Source organism: Rhinichthys klamathensis, unplaced genomic scaffold (assembly GCF_029890125.1).
Source record: "Rhinichthys klamathensis goyatoka isolate OS25496 unplaced genomic scaffold, OSU_Roscu_1.1 h1tg000046l_1, whole genome shotgun sequence".
Classification (NCBI taxonomy): domain Eukaryota; kingdom Metazoa; phylum Chordata; class Actinopteri; order Cypriniformes; family Leuciscidae; genus Rhinichthys; species Rhinichthys klamathensis.
Genome location: NW_026606593.1, coordinates 187,628 through 206,005, shown reverse-complemented (window position 1 = coordinate 206,005; position 18,378 = coordinate 187,628). Strand labels below are relative to the sequence as shown.

At 38.1% G+C, this 18,378-nt stretch overlaps 1 protein-coding gene across 2 annotated transcripts in view; it reads right to left on the bottom strand.

Moving 5' to 3' along the window:
• Positions 1-18,378, bottom strand: part of doc2b (double C2-like domains, beta) — a 105,413-nt gene that overhangs the window by 55,458 nt on the left and 31,577 nt on the right. For both annotated transcript variants that reach the window (XM_056247297.1, XM_056247298.1), the window contains exon 2: positions 8,891-8,970. In XM_056247297.1, the coding sequence (XP_056103272.1) occupies positions 8,891-8,970 (80 nt within the window). The remainder of the gene's footprint in view (positions 1-8,890; positions 8,971-18,378) is intronic.

The following is an 18,378-nucleotide window of genomic DNA, read 5'->3' as shown; positions in this document are numbered from 1 at the left end:
GCAATATGCATGAGACGGTCTGTGAATGGACTGTGGGCGGTCTGTGGGTGTGCCGTCTGTGGCTGAGGCGAGTGTAAAGCTAAACACACACGACAGCGATTAAATCGGCAGTTAGCCAAGTTGCTGTACTTTTGGTCGCTACTGCTGGTTGCAGACTTTGTCATGTAGCCAATGGTTACAAATGCTCATCTTGCTAACTCTTTTATTTTCACGCACAGTAAGCACTGTTTTAACACTTGATTTACTAAAGGTTTATCGCAAAACATGCCCATTTGCTTGCAAATTTTTGTATTAGCCAGTATTAGAGTTGCATCAAACAAATAGTGCTGAGTTTTGTAAATAAGTAGTAGTTTATAATGAGCCTATTATACATAAATGAGGCTTTTTTTGTGCTGAAGAGTGCTGGAGGGATGATGTATTTGAGTAGGCCAAAACCCAGAAATGATAATTTTAGCATTTCTGGTTCCATTGTTCTTATGTCAAAGGATTTTTGGTTAAATGCCTGAAATAAGGGCTGTGGTGAACACAAGCACAAGATATTTTTACGTTTTATTCTACGACAAAAAATACAACAGTGTTGTGATTTTTTAAAAGCTTTTATGTCTTGAGGGTATTTGCTAACAAGTGGCTAAATGGGACTACAGAGGTTGTTGGGAATATTAAACGCGATTACGCCGAACAGGAAAAGTCATCTACTCAACTAGTCGCTTTCACAGCCTCACTGTTTATAATTGTGCTCTTGCAAACTATTCTAGACTTTCAGGGAAACTGTTCTTAAAACTTAATGAAGTTTGAAAATGAAAATGAAGCTTTTTACTTAATTTAGGCTTCAAAATTCATAAAAGTTGTGTTCATTTGTGAAATTTGAAGATGATCATGACGAGCAATATGTGTAAGAATCAAACATTTGTTGGTAATAATCCAAAAGCCAATTGAAAAATCCAGAGTGATGCTTCAGACTGACGACAGAAGGTCTGCAAATTTCATTGGGCTTGGACCGCCCGAGAGCCGTCTGACTGACATGTAAAGCAACCAATCACAGTTTGTTTTGTTAAGCGTCATGTTTAAGAGCGTGGAAATGTAAAGTCAATGTCCCTACAATAACAGACCGGCGTGCAACTTCCCGATATTGAAAAAATAATCGGCCAGGCTTGGACAATAATACTCTTCCCATATCCTGTTGGAAAATAAGCTAAAATACCTTAAGTGCCTCAAGCAAAAGGTTTGGCGTCACAATGGCATGGTTTCCAGGCGGACCTTAGAGAACCCAACACACACGCTTCCCGTAAATCCTGTAGAATTCAACCAATCAGATAACTCAGTGTTTCCCAAATTGTGTGGATTATGCATCAGACATTCAACCAACAGTCCAATTTGCAGGTTGGTCTACAAAATAACAATCACTGCAGGGCTCTATACTGCTGGCAAAAGTGGAGCAACTGGTTGGTGAATTCGCCCCAGACAGAGAGCAGATACTGGAACATATGACCTTCAATTGTTTGATTAGCATAACCAGGCTACTGGCTTTACTCACTAAAAGCATTTAAAGGGCTCTGTACGATGTGTGTTGAATGACATTGAAGGTAGTTTCTAAGCTTTTCTTTATTACGTGGAATGGTATGGTACATGCTGTGCCTCTTAATAGAGGTTTAGTGAGAGATCAATAGCAACACATTAAAGTACTGTTCTCTGCTTGTGCCTATATGACCAGCGATCAATCATGCTCTTGAGAGTGTATGTGTGGATTTTCTTATAGATATAATGTATAACTGGGCATAGCCCACTATTTGATTAGACTCTAAATTATTCAACATGGACACCAGACTGCAGAGGTCGAGAAATTCTTACAAAGTCAAACAACATCCTCTCTTCAGAGGAAAAACTAATTCCACCGACACTCATCATTACCTTCTGCTTAGTGTTTGTCCACTTATTCATTGAAGAGTTTTGGATGACTGACTACTTCATAATTCAACAGCAAGGCTTATCTGCATAATGTTGATAAGGGGCCATACAATATAGGACAACCGTAATGAAATATTAACAGCCTGTAGTCTAATGGAAGTTGTTGCTGGTGCTGTACGAGTGCTAGGTTTATTCTGGAAGCTCTGCTCTTTTCCTCCACATTCAGAGGTGAGCCAACAGAAAGCAGATCAAAGAAGCAAGAGTCACAGTGACTGCTACTGAAAGCCCGTCTTTGATCCCGTGAAACTCTTTGTGACTCTTTACACCTGTAAGCTGTATGAGGGTGGGCACTATGGGCACTTTTGCCCCTTTAGACTTTTAGAAGAAGAAAAAAAAACCTCTTTAAACACTTTTCCCACTTTCACTGCTTTAATGTGTCCATGACCAGCGGTGGACAAACATGAAGCATCACTGGAGTATTGTGTCTTTCTTTTAATATCGTGAACATTTAATCCAGTGTCATTCCCATCACATCTCAAATGAAATGGTTGACTAAATTCATAGCTAGCATTTTACTGTAGGTATCCCAAATATACACAATTAAATCATATTTTTATGCTTTTATGCACAAAACGAGACAAGACGAGAGTGCAGAACGTTTCATTCATTTATGTGAAATTCTTTTGAAAAACAAAGGCTGTCAATTCAACATCAAATACAAAATTAGCTTTGAATAATGCACGAGATATCATAACACCGTAAACACTAGAACACTTTTTAAACAATTAAATTTACCTCCTACCACATTTTAAATATCTAGGACATTTTTCCTGAATCCTGGTTAATTTGCCTCTCTGGTCCAGACCTAAGGACAGACATGAACCAGACAAGTTTCCGGGGGGGGGGGGGGGGGGGCCCTTTAAAAGCCCCTTTATTTAAAGGCCCTTCTTGGTCATGCGTGCGGATTTTAAGTTAAGGCCGTGCCATGTAAACTTGTAAATCAGAGTGGAAACACTGTTCTACTTCAGCTCTTAGGGAATTGGGAAATGATTCAGTATAAAGTGCCCTAAGGAGACTGGTGTTACTGATGGGAATTGCACATCCTCAGTCTGGGAACACTAGTTATCAGAGAACACTAAATTGACTCATTTGCCTTATAGGTTCGTCCCACTTGTGCAGTTACGAGAGAAAAAAAAAATGAGAATAACTTCAACAACACTTTAGCTAATGCACAATGTACAGTAGATTAATGGCTGGGCTGCTTTTCCTAAGAGCATAATCACATTCTATGTTTTATATACTGCAAAACAAAGAGGCAGAGCCATTTTTGTTCAATAAAGATGGCATCTCAGTTGCACAATAGCATTATCAAAGAGCACAGCAAACAAACAGCAGTGCTGACCAGTATCTAACCCCAGTGCATAGCTCACTTGAAGCCACCTGTTATTTTTCAATTACCAGGTGGCGGGTACATGTTGCTTTCTGATGTGGCCACGATCCAAAAATGCTGTCTTCCCGGATGAACAATGGATGTGTTGTACGTTCAGCGCTACAATAAAGTAGCAGTGTTTTTCTTTCTTTTTTTTTGTTCCAAGGAAGGAACAAAAAGCAATTGCCCGGAGCATAATTTGTAAACAATGAATGTTGGCACAGTAACTATAAATACAAGGTTGTTCGTTTTATCCTGTAATTTCCCTGTTATTTCCCCAAGGGTTTCAGAAAACAGTTGATACAGCAACAATGCCAATATTACAAATTAATTTGATGTCTACACCTGTGTACTCATTTCACACAGTGTTGAAATAACAGGAAATGACACCTATTGGATTTCTGTCTGTATGTTCAAAAGGCACAATACAAGGGGTTTGTAGATGGTTGCAAGAGCATTGCTATGCAGTTGCTAAGGGGCACAGAGTGTTTTTTTTTTTATCATGTCACTATGTGGTCACTAGGGTGTTCAGAGTGGTTGCTAGGCTATAACCCACTGCACTTAAACAAAAGAGCTTAGTCTCTATGACATTCTGACTTCTCTAGATATGACTTTCTTCTTCAATGCAAGTCTATGGGATTGTTTTTCCCAATGGGACCTGTTTTTATCATCTGCCATATGAAAATAAAAAAATAGCAAGATTCTGATATTACTTAAAAAAGTAGCAAACAAACCACATGGTTTTTGGTACAATTCATGTACCATTATGCAGCATAAGCAATGTAGGACAATGAAACACTTCTGAAATGCTCAAGAAACAATTCTGATTATTATCAATGTTGAGAACAGTTGTGCTGCTTAATTTTATCTGGAAAACGTGATACATTTGAACAGAAAGCTGAAAAGAACAGCATTTATTTGAAATAGAAACCTTTTGTAACACTATACATTTATTTACTATCATTGTTGATCCATTTAATGCATCTTTGCTGAATAAAAGTATTCATTTCTTAATTATTATTATTTTTTTAATTGTAAATGTATTTTCTAATTACCCTGTAAACACAGTAAATGAGCATAATGAAATAATGTAAATTATGTGTTTTTATATCTAGAGGCTAAACAAATGGAAATGAGTGTAGAGAACTGTAGGCGTCCTGTTCCTACAAAATCACACAATACCATATACAGTTGGCAATGCTTTAATGCTTCTTACATTAAGGATGCTTCTCACTTTGGCTCTATAATGGCTGATTTGAATAGCAGTGTTAATCTGAGGTGTAAAATGAGGAGAGGAAGACAATGAGGCTTGTGTTTCTCCAGAGGATATCTGTGCTTGCCAGCAATGACTGCTGCCCTTTCTATTTACCTTTATGAAGGGCTTCACCACAGATCCAACAGGCGACAAAACAGTCTCATGATTAGCCTTTCTCTTTAAGAAGGATAAGAATTTAACGTTTCTGACTCCAATTTGACTTAATGACTGTGGTTCTTTAAAGGGTTAGTTGACTCAAAAATGAAAATTATCCCATAATTTACTCACCCTCAAGCCATCCTTGGTGTATATGACTTTCTTCTTTCAGCCAAACACAATCAGCGATATATATAAAAAATGTCTTGGCTCTTCCATGCTTTATAATGGGAGTGATTAGAGTTTTCCAAAAAAGCACATCCATCCATCCATCCATCCATCCATCCATCATAAAAGTAATCCATATGGCCCCAGTGGGTTAATAAAGACCTTCTTGAAGCGAAGCGATGCGTATTTGTAGAAATACTACGAATAGAACTTTATAAACTTTATAAAAATCACTGGCTTACGGTAACCCGGCGGAAGAGTGACCTCTGACCCGACAAAGAAATATAATTAAATGTAAAAATAACACTATAGTGTTCACTGTATAAATGAAATATAGATTACTCTTTGCTAAAGCTGTGTTTTGTTGTTTGATTAACATTAATGAAAGTAGTAGATAAATACAGAAAGTACAGAAAGTATCAGGTAAATTCGTCTACAGTCACTTTAAGACCTAATGCACGACTCCAATATAATGATACACGTCTGATTACGTAACTGACTGCGTTTACAGTACGTGAATATTAACCAAGGCGGGCATTTGACATAATTTTGTGTGTATGTGTCTATTCAAGTGCAAGAAGATGCGAAAGAGGAATCAAATCTGTGTTTGCGCTGAAACGCACCACTCTTGTTTCGGGTGTGTGAAGCTGTGCGCGAGCACCGGATTGAGTTCTCTTTCGCCTCTTCTTGTGCTGAACAGGTTTAAAACCACTTGAATGTGTAAATTGGTAAGACAAAACACGTGCAAACTATAAACTTTCACTCTATGGTGGTTACATTTTGCAATAAATCCACAAATCACATGAGTGCCAAACTGTGTGGCCTGGTCCATTAAGATCACGGATCAACTACGATCTGTTACACCCCAAATAACTGCACTGGTTTCAGACTAAGTTGTGAACAAATCTCTGCTCTGTGCCTTTCAGGATTAACCCTTAAAGACCTATACCATTTTTGGAGCACCTGCACCGCCTGTTCTTTTCTTTGTTTTTATAACCCATTATAGCAGTCAGCATCAAGTGCCATATATCATTTTAAACAGGAGAACCTGAAGTTTCAATCTATCTCATTTAAATAATCCAATTTTACATTTATTTTGTCTTAGAATGGATGAATTTACCAGAATAAAAAAAAACGGCAGCATATTTTTAGTGATTTTTTTTTTTTACTCAACTCAAACAAATCCTCCCGAAGTTAGTTTTTTTTCTTTAGAAAGCTGTACTTGGATATTCTACATTTCCAGATGTAATTTTGACTACATGTAACAATCTCTTTAAATAAAACGGTAAAATAAAATAAAACTCTTTAAATAAAACGGTAACACTTTGCAATAAGGTTCATTTGTTAACATTAGTTAACTACCTTAGTTAATATGAACTAAAAATGAACAATACTTCTTCAGCATTTATTAATCTTAGTAAATATTAATAATAATTTATTAAAATCAAGGTTGTATTTGTTAACATTAGTTAATGCACTCTGAAATAAGATGAACAAACAATGAACAGCTGTTTTTGTATTAACTAACATTAACAAAGATTAATAAATACTGTAACAAATCTATTGCTCATTGTTACTTTGTGTTAGTTAATACATTAACTAATGTTAACTAATGAACCTTATTGTAAAGTGTTACCAATAAAACTAAAACATTTTTGTTTATTGAAATAAATCGGAAATAAAGTAAAATATAAATGTTAGACAAAAAAACTAAACGAAAATTAGAAAGTATGCTTTGGCAAATAACAAAAAAAGTTTAAGTTGAAGCTGTAAATAAATACAAATTAAAACCGAACTAAAACTAAAACTGAAATAGAAATACATTTAACCTAAATAGCTATATTTAAATAATAATAATGACAATATACAAATGTCAAAAGCACAAAACAAAAATATAAAAATTTAACTAAAACTGAAAAAAAAGAGAAAAAGATGAAAATCAAAGCTAATTCAAAATATTAATAAAGTAAGCAAAATAGGGGTGGACATGACCTTATTTAAATCTTATTTCACATTATTTTATTTCATTTAAAAAAAAAAACATTTTATCTTTGTTTTTAAAAATAAGGACCAAATGCAAAATGTAAATGAAAAAGTTATGTGAAACATCCATCTATCCCTCACTCACTGGCCACTTATAATGTGCACCTTATTATGGCCACACTATTATGCACACCTATTCAATTGCCGTTTAAAGCAAATATGTAATCAGCCAATCACATGGCAGCAACTCAATGGATTTAGGCATGTAGACATGATCAAGATGATCTGCTGAAGTTCAAACTGAACATCAGAATGGGGTTACAACCGAGGTCTGCAGAAGAGCGTCTTTGAACGGACAACACGTTGAACCTTGAAGCAGATGAGCTACAGCAGCAGAAGACACACCGGTGCCAGTCCTGTCAGATAAGAACAGGAACCTGAGGCTACAATTTGCACAAGCTCGCCAAAATTGGACAATAGAAGATTGCGGCAACGTTGCCTGGTCTGATGAGTCTTGATTTCTGCTGCGACATTCCTACCAATTGAGCATCAATTAAACTCCTTGAGTCTACCTGACTATTGGTGCTGACCATGTCCTTTATGACCACAGTGAAACTATCTTCTGACGACAAGGAGTTCACTTTACTCAAATGGCATCTACAGTCAGATCTCAATCCAATAGAGCAGCTTTAGGATGCGGTGAAACGGAGATTCACATCATGGATGTGCAGCCGACAAATCTGCAGCAACTGTGTGATGCTATAATGTCAATATGGACCAAAATCTCTGAGGAATGTTTCCAGCACCTTGATGAATCTATGCCACGAAAAATGAATGGCTCGTCTCCACCGAGCGGTACAGTACGATTTGGGGCGGTAAACCCTGATCTGGCTCGTGTTTCCACCGCCAACATTACCGAAAGTAACGATCGACGTCATTCTCTCGCGAAGAAGAAAGCGACACAGTAATCAACAATGGAGGAAATATAGCAGGTCTTGCTCTTGCTTCTCGGTGTGGCTGCTCGTCACAAGACAAAAAAAAACATTGTGTTTTTCAACTGTATATTAAAAATGTCTCCTCCTGTGATGTCATTTCACTAACACGCACAAGTGACGATTCTCTGTCAACCAATCAACTCTGCAGCGAGTCTAGCTCCACCCTTTATGTACCGAACTACTGTGCTAGATACCCCAACAGAAGGGTCCCAAAAAAGTGGTATGGTTTGGTTTTTTGGTACCATTCACAACTTCTGACAATCGAAACGGAAATAATTGCGTATTGTACTGTACCGTACCGCTCGGTGGAAACGAGCCATTAGGCAGTTCTGAAGGCAAAAGGGGGTCCAACCCGGTACTAATAAAATTGCCGGTGGGAGTATGTACTGGCTATAGTTTTTTTTTTGCTGTAGGTTAATAATCAACAGAGGGCATCAATATCCAATATTAAGTTAAAAAAATTGAGAAGAAATCACAGGAGTTCTTGTCTCTTGTAACAGAAAGATAATAGCAATAGAAAATACAGCAATACAGCAAAAAAATAAAAATAAGAAAGAAACGCTTTCATTGCAGTGTTTTGCACTTAAGGCCACAAAGGTACAGAGGTAACGTGTGAGAAACAGCATTAGAAACGGGAAAAAAGGAGAGAGAGTGTAAGAGAGATTGCTTGTAGCATATTGCTGGAGGGACAAAGCCGGTCTAGTCTGAATACTAAGCAAAACAGACAGCAGCAGATGCTAGCAGCAGTCTGTTGTCAGGGGAAATGCCTCCCACACGACAACAGAGAAAAGAGCACAGGCAAACACAGGCCAAAGGAATCCCCTTAGAGCACATCATACCCTATTACAGAGGACTGGGCAAAATCACTCACTTTATAGAACTTTATAGACCCTATAAAAGGCGGGAAGAGTTTTATGAAGTAGCTCACTATTCTCAAAATACTTGGAGATTTGCATTTGTCTCACATGCTCATTCCTGAGGCGGGTTCTTGCTTCTTACCTTGGCTTTGTTGATAGTGCAGTGCAGAGCATTGTTCTCCTGATCATACAGAAGGCTGAAGTCCAGAGTGCCGAGCGTAGCTGCGAGGAAACAGACATAAAAACATCAACAAAACAGTTCATCTACAGGGCACACCACAGCACATACTGTATGCAATAGCAATTAGCAAGCTGTTCAAACCATATTTTGCTCCTCCAGAGACCATCTGATGTCAACTGTACACAAAAAGGCAAAGAGCTTTCTCAATCTGGCAAGCTTTAATTTGAATTTGATTGGCAATCAGGGCTGCACATGTTTTTACAAGGTACCAAAATGCTACAATGAGCACTTCTGATCTGTTGAGTTTTGTTTGAGGTACTTAATAGTAATTAGTAATTGAACTAGATATCAACAAGCAGAACTGTAAATTTAACTTTGAGTTACACTACCGTTGAAAGGTTTGGGGTCAGTAAGATTAAAAATACTTTTATATCAAAAGTGACAGTAAAGACATTTATAATTTTGGTAACACTTTACTTGAAGGGGTGTGCATAAGACTAACATGACACCTTCATAATCATGACATGACACATGTTATGAATATGAAGGAAGTTTTATGCATGTTTGTGACATCTGTCATTAAGTGTCATTCGCTCAGTTATGACATTTTTAATGCAAATATGACATTGTTTGAGATGTCTTTGTTATGACACCTTGACATAAACCAATACATCATAACCTGTCAGTGTCTTTGTCATGACAACTTGACATTACTAAGACAACACAACCTGTCATAAACATGACATAGCAGATTAATTATCAAACTTAAGAAACCACTTAGCTTTATTGGTTAACATTACATTAAACTGTCAGGTGGTTGGTTTTGACATTGGCTGTCATGAGGCCATTATAACTGTAGTTGAGGTCACGAAAAATATTCATGACACAGTTATAATGGACTGATGGCAGCCAATGTCAAAACCAACCACATGACAGTTTAACTTAATTTAATGTCAAGTTGTCATGACAAAGACACTGACAGGTTATGATGTTATGGTTTATGTCAAGGTGTCATAACAAAGACATCTTAAACAATGTCATATTTGCATTCAAAATGTCATTATTGAGCGAAAGACACTTAATGACAGTTGTCATAAACATGCATAAACCCTACTTCATATTCATGACATTTGTCATGTCATGGTTATGAAGGTGTCATGTCAGTCTTATGCACACCCCTTCAAGTAAAGTGTTACCATAATGGTACCAAAAAAATCAAAGAATCCTGAAAAAGTGTTTCATAGTTTCCACAAAAACATTAAGCTGCACAATGGGTTTAAGCATTCATATTAATAAGAAATGTTTCTTGAGCAGCAAATCAGCATATTAAATCATGTGACACTGAAGACTGGAGTAATGATGCTGAAAATTCAGCTGTCATCACAAGAATAATTATATTTTTAAAATATTTAAATAAAAAAACTTTTTCTGTAGTTTTTATCAAATAAATTCCGCCATAGTAAGCACACGAGACTTTCCCCCCAAACACATACAAAAAGACCTCAAGCTTTTGAACGATAATGTGTCTGTGAAATTGGTTTGGTTGAAAAGAAACATTTTCCACTAATTTCAGTGTCAGAACAACAGCAGTTCAGCAACATTATCTGAATTAACTTTAATGCTCACCAGTCCATGGTTATACCAATGATTTCAAATTGACCTAGCCCTAAAACAATACAAACTGTCCATTTTGAAAGACATTCTGATGATCTTTTCCTACTTAAGTGACTATTCTTCACCAGAATGAGCTGCAAAGTAGATTTGATTGCGACAGTCAAACGTCCTGTTATTTGAAACTAAAAAGGCTGTGATTTCCTGCAATTGAGTGAGATACAAAGAAAAAGGATGAGAGAAATTTTCCTTTTCTCTTTTGAATTTTTGGACCTTTCCTATTCCCACTAAGTGTAAAATCAATACTCCAGTAGGGTCACGGCTCTGAAAGTGAACCTCCCTGCTGATTCTGCCTCGTATGAATGCGGTCATGAGAATCTGAGTCACATCTCATATGGACTCCTAGCGGGTGGCCTTCAGCTCCATTCTGCAGAGAGCATCTTGAGTTCAAGGGCATTAGACTAGGGATGTCACCATCATGTTTTTGTGCTCCCAATCAGAGTAATTGAGGAGAATAATTGCAAAAAAAAAAAAAAAAAAGCCGAGATAAGGTTAGAAAGCATGAGGCACGTGGTGTCTGAAATCAGATGCAAACCATGGCGCAACAACGTCTCAGATAGTCTGATGGCAGATAAAAATAATTACTTTCGAGTGATTCGTTACAAAAGTGCGCATCAAATATGCTAAACACGGAAACCTGGTTGTGTATGTGACTCACTAGAACAGACCTCTTTCACGCACTCACATTTGAGTTTCTCATTCCTTTTAATGGCAGATGACAAACACATGTGAAGGTTCAAACCGCCACCTACTGCCTGCGTGACAGCTGATGTAAAATAAAGGACTGGGCCGATACCGATCAGTTAGAAAAATGCTAAATCAGCCCCGATATTGATCCTTGACATCCCTACATTAGACATACTGGAGTAATCAACTATCCTTACCCAGTTATATCCTCAGCAAAATATAAGAATAACTGAGGGGGAAAAAATGTGATCTAACTTGTTTAAAATAACATTAGATTGAGGGCACTAAGCTACTTGTGGTAGAATTTTCCCTTACGCACCTGACTTAAAGTCCCTGTAAAGTAAAAATTAAGTATGTGTTCTGAGTTTGTCACACCACAGAAAAATGTGTTATTAGCCACCCAAACAAATTTGAATGATAAAAAAAGCCGGCAAGTACATAAAATAAGCTATCAAAATCTTGAAAAAATGAGCAGTATTCTCTGCTCTCAAACGCTAGGGGCGTGACCGTTGGCTGCGCTGAAACCACGCCCACTCGCGGGAAAGCTGCCGACGGTGATATTTGTGATACTGCTTTCGGGACGGGGAGATGAAGGCCGAGGCGGGAGATAGTCGGTTCGGCCCCATTCACCAGTAACAGCGGATTATCAGTTTATCCCAGTTGTCTCCGACGAAAGTTTATAAAACTATCCCGTGTAAAATGATCACTACAGAGGCGGGTGTTGGCGGTGATCCTCAGCTCTCCATCAAGGTGGCTCTTCACAACATTAATCCACCTCTTCTTGATGTGATCGTTTTTAGGAAATTTAAATAAAGACACCGATCTGTTTTGTACATGATCGCATCCAGGTAGTAGCCTACGCATTTCCGTGTCGAAGGCATAGCTAGCTAGCAAACTGTAGGCTGTAACTAATAGTACTGACAGTAAGTCGCGATTGAGTGGCCTCAGTGCGTCATCAAGTAGGGGCGTGTCCAGGAGCTCAGGGGCTCCAGTGCGTCATCGAGCCCCGTTTTAGCCCCGCCCAAAAAATCTGGAAAATAGCAATGGTGAAAAACTGTTTAACGGTCTAACTCCACAATTCAGTAATTCACAGTTCACAGTCTTTGTAATATGTTTTAGCAATACATTTCTAACATTTCTAATGGGTTTAGCCTTTTTTTTTAGAATTGCCTTTACAGGGACTTTAAGTTTACCTGGGGCGTTTCCAGTCGACACCATAGAGTCTACAGTCGACACTTAAAAGTGCTGAAAATGAAGTTTTTAATGTTGTCTATGTGGTGATTTTAATGTGCTTCATAAGTCAACACCATTGCTCAGTATTTTCTCCTGAAAACTGCAGTGAACCAAAGACAGTCTCAAAAACACGGTTTGAAATCGCTGGTGTTTCTGACGTCACAAACTACCTTGTAACCAATCACGTCAACGTGTGATCATCAACGAATGGATCTCTGAGCTGAAGTGAGTGAGTGGAGGCGGGGCTAATTTGCATATTCATAGAACCATGTAAACTAAATGAGGCAAGGGTGTAGAGTTACATTCAAGCTATTTTAAAGTCCCTGTAAAGGCAATTTCAAAAAAAAATTCTAAACACATTATAAATGTTAGAAATGTATTGCTAAAACATATTACAAAGACTGTGAACTGTGAATTACTGAATTGTGGAGTTAGACCGTTAAACAGTTTTTCACCATTGCTATTTTCAGGATTTTCTGGGCAGGGCTAAAACAGGGCTCGATGACGCACTGGAGCCCCTGAGCTCCTGGACACGCCCCTACTTGATGACGCACTGGAGCCCCTGAGGCTGGCCGCTCCTAACAATATTATAGAGCACATTCACATCAGTTTGCCGCTCAATCGCGAGTTACTGTCAGTTCTATTATTAGTAACACAGCCTACAGATTGCTAGCTACTAGCTATGCCTTCGTCACGGAAATGCGTACTACCTGGATGCGATCACCGGATCACGTACAAAACAGATCGGTGTCCTTGTTTAAATTTCCGAAAAACGATTACATCAAGAAGAAGAAGTGGATTAATTTTGTGAAGAGCCAACCTTGATGGAGAGCTGAGGATCACCGCCAAAACCCGCCTCTGTAAGTAATCATTTTACACGGGATAGTTTTATAAACTTTCGTCGGAGACAACTGAGACATTCACTGATAATCCGCTGTTACTGGTGAACGGGGCCGAACCGACTCCCGCCTCAGCCTTCATCCTCCCGTCGCGCGGACAACTGGTGCCATTCGGCAGTGCGTGCCCACCGTGCGAGCATCCATTCCGGCTGTAGAGTGTGGCGAGTCGACGACGGCAGCTTTCCCGCGAGTGGGCGTGGTTTCAGCGCAGCCAGCAGACACACCCCCAGCGTTTGAGAGCAGAGATTACTGCTCATTTTTTCAAGATTTTGATAGCTTATTTTATGTACTTGCTGGCTTTTTTTATAATTCAAATTTGGCTGGGTGGCTAATAACACATTTTTCTGTGGTGTGACAAACTCAAAACACATACTTAATTTTGACTTTACAGGGACTTTAAGGATTTTTTTCAAGGAAAAAACGTTTAAATGTCATTTTGGTGATCAAAGGTGAGTTTTAAGGGATACAATCATTGACTACAGGGGGACTTTAATAATATTTCTACAGCACTGCGTCTACAGTCGACAACTGGCTTCAAGTTGGTTGATGTCTTGACCTTTATGAACAATATCACTTGGGAATAAGGTCTTTAATGCTCCTCTAACTTGCTGTGCAGCAGTAACCAGACAAACTCCAGACAATGCCTTTGAATATGCTAAATCACGGCCAGAAGACCTCAGACCAATTTACATTTATTCATTTAGCTGACGCTTTTATCCAAGGCGACTTACAATTGCTATATATGTCAGAGGTCGCACGCCTCTGGAGCAACTAGGGGTTAAGTGTCTTGCTCAGGGACACATTGGTGTCTCACAGTGGATTCGAACCCGGGTCTCTCACACCAAAGGCATGTGTCTTATCCACTGCGCCATCACCACCCCCCAATTTCATAGAGAATCCCACCAGCAAAAATAATACAACCGTTTTTATAGAATAATAGGACGCACGGCAAATGTGACATGATTCATTACATAATTTTTCTACAATATGATTGGATCTTCATATGTATAATTCAGCAAACCCTTCTTTTACTAGGTAAAAGCAAATCTGGATTTCTTGATTACTTCATTTTGTTATTCAAAGTCATGAGTTTATATGAAGAGTTAATTAGTAAAAACCGATAAACGCCATTAAAAAAATAAATAAAAAATGAACAGACTCCAGTGCATTATTCTCCACATATAGCACGTTCTGAACCCTAAACGTGTTTTTGTCACAAAAGCCGGTATTGCCCACTGTAAAGGCATCGCGAGTTTATGATTTACGTCAGAAACCAACAAGCACCCCTGTTGTTTGTGAACAACCGTTTTAGCGAATCAGCGAGCAGTATTCAGGTCAGGACAGGAGACAAGGCTGCTTCGACAAGGAGTTTCGTCAAAGCTGACTAAAAGTGATCGAGGATGGATAATGTCGATGAACTTGATGGACTAGTGATATCTTCTTCTGTGTGTAAAAGGAAAATTAAAACCTGAAACTTTTTCATGGAACCTTGCTAAAGCAGCACATTGCAGTGGTGAGGGAAAAGCTCCCTGTATCGCGTGTTATCACAACAACGTTTGTCAGGCGTCATTGTCAGCTGAGGAGATTACAAAGATTAACTGAGTGGTTTATAATATATCAAAGCAATTACTCTGAAACATGAAATGTGGATTATATATATATATCACAAAACATACTTTCAATTAACTTTAATTTTGTAAGTTACCTGTATTTTTGAGTTATTATTACTTAAAAACAATCCAACAGCAGTTTGATTGATATTATTTGGAATGCACAATGACAAAAAAGTTATCCGTTTTTGCAAATTAACTCTTCATATATTTAGACATCTGTCTAGTTTTATTTCCCCTTTTGTTGTTTTCAGATATGATTCAAACACACACTGACTTTGGCCCAAGGTTTGGGGACATTTAGGTTTCAAAAGCACATAATTCTTAACCCTGCAAGAAAAAGAAATGTTAGTTAGATTAATAAAAAAAAACTACTACACTACTGCACCCCGCAACAGCTGTTGCTGCAGTGAGCCATGATGTAGGAATGCTTTTGTTGGACCTTAATGCCATACGTAATCCTCCCGTTTGTGTGGATGTATTCTTATATGATGAGAAAAATAAGAGGGATTAAACCAGGCCTGTGTTTAATTACCTAAACTGGTACCAGCAATGCGTGTTTCGCATTCAATCTCTAATGCAGAGAGCACTGCCATCAGTGAGGGGCTTTTCTCTTCCGCAATTACAATGAATTGTATTATCTTATAGTATTTTACCCATGAAGGTTATGAATAGATTATCGGTGTGAATGATGGATAGAACAAACACACTGGTGCAATATTCATACTACAGCAAAATAGAGTTGCTAAATATGATTTTGGCCATAGATAGATTGATAACGAGAGTGACAAGTGAATTCACTGAAAAAAGTGGGTTGGATTTACATGATTTATTTGTACATCAGTTCCACATGAATCAGTAAAGCAACAATTACAATTTGTTCACTTAACCTCAACACACACACACGGCTGAGATTCACTGGGTGGACTGACTAGTTGGGAATCTTTTCTTTTTCAGTGACTTTTCAGATAATAACATTAAAGATATTTCCTGCAAACAATGTTTTCTTAAATACCAATACAGGCACATGAAAGGCCAACAATGAACAACATTTATGAATTGTGTGTGGCACAAACTCTTCATTCAACAGAATCTCTGCTTGGAAATAATTACCTTTTTAATTTAGGCCAAATTAAAGAAACATCGTGTAGGAATCTGCAAATATATTGCATGCAGAATTGAACAGGTCACACAAACATTTTAAAGACATTTGTCCTCAGGTTAAAGAAAACTGTAGAATGTTTTGGATTCCTTGAAAATCAACTATTATTAAACACATTTAAAGATGAATCCAGTTTTAAGAGAAAGGGAAGCTAATGTACATTCTTAAAATCATAATTTGTATTGTAAGTGCATTGATCAGTGTTTATATGTGAGCAAAAGAAAATGGGATTAAGAGAGCGAGACCAAACTCCGGTTTAGTTGACTGGATGGAGTGAACCCAACTGGAAAGATTTTGACCGAATAGCTTAAATGAGGATGAAAGCAGCCCCAAACAGTTTATAATAATAATAATAAAATCCTCACAATACATAATCTTTATATTTACTATTATTGTCTGTTTCTATGGTTACAGCACGGCTGTCACAGGGATTGACTGCATTTTCCTGTGCATACAGACAATATTCGATTCGCTCCAGTTGGCTTTTGTATGTACGAAACAACTTGAGTCACAGCTGTTGGTAAATACTGACTGTCTGAATGTAACTATAGAAGAATACAGAGAGAAAGTAAGAAACATGTGTGGTAGAATGTAAAATAGAAGGGTAGCAGGATTATCCATCTATTAGCATTAACTTCAGGCCATGCTGCTATATGTTCACATCAGCTGAAGAGCAGCATTACACAAGCTCACTCAACCTGTAATCATACACACACCCATCACTTAGTTTCCCACTCTGGACCACTTTACACTTCAACAATGTCCACCTGAAGTGCATTTTCCATCGGCAAATTTAGATTGAGAGGCACCTGCAAAAACACGCCTTGACAGCCCTCAGCATTTCTGGCGTAAAAGGTTTCATATGATCTACATGAACCAGAATGACTTCATATCAAGGATGATTTCCCTGAAGGATGAAACACAACCTTACAAATGAGAAGTCTAACATTGAGATTGCTTTGATCTCAACAAAGTTATTCTAACTTTTTGTCCTCAACACAGAAAATTGAAGTAATGAGCTTGCCGGTGAACAGTCTTCTGGGATTATGTTTCCCTGTCAGTTTCCCAACTTTTCAGGACAGACTGCATTGTGGCCTCTGCCAGTATAGCGGAAGGAAACAAACAGTGCTGGAATTAGCGAGAACCAAAATCATATACACTCTATCCTTTCCGGTTCTGTTATTTTGGGCTGGTCACATGACCATAGATTGGGCTTGTCTTCAGTACTGCCGTTTAAACTCTGAATTGGATGACATGTGGTAATTAAGTGGAGGAATCAATGAGCATATAAATGTGGACTTAAGAGTCATTATAATTTAATACTCTATTAATTTGCAAAGACTGTAATGATTCACTAACCTTATGATTTTTTTTCTGCTGGATAATAAAATAAGGAAAAAAATCCTGTATTGAATGAACAATCTGAGCCATATCTATCTAATCCAAAAGCGTAAATAATTAATGTAGCGCTAATACAAGCGTAAATAAAGCATATCAATAAAAGTTGATTGATTGATGTACAGGTACTGTTCTTTACTAATATAATTCTGGGTAACTTTATGGCTTATCTGGAGTGTGGAGCCTGTGATTGCTTAGTTTTGATATACACTGAACTAAACTATAAACGCAACACTTTTGTTTTTGCCCCCATTTTTCATGAGCTGAACTCAAAGATCTAAGACTTTTTCTATGTATACAAAAGGCCTATTTCTCTAAAATATTGTTCACAAATCTGTCTAAATCTGTGTTAGTGAGCGCTTCTCCTTTGCCGAGATAATCCATCCACCTCACAGGTGTGGCATATCAAGATGCTGATTAGACAGCATGATTATTGCACAGGTGTGCCTTAGGCTGGCCACAATAAAAGGCCACTCTAAAATGTGCATCAGTATCTGGTGTGACCACCATTTGCCTCCCGCAGTGCAACACAACTCCTTCGCATAGAGTTGATCAGGTTGTTGATTGTGGCCTGTGGAATGTTGGTCCACTCCTCTTCAATGGCTGTGCGAAGTTGCTGGATATTGGCAGGACCTGGAACACGCTGTCATATACACCGATCCAGAGCATCCCAAACATGCTCAATGGGTGACATGTCCGGTGAGTATGCTGGCCGTGCAAGAACTGGGATGTTTTCAGCTTCCAGGAATTGTGTACAGATTCTTGCAACATGGGGTTGTGCATTATCAT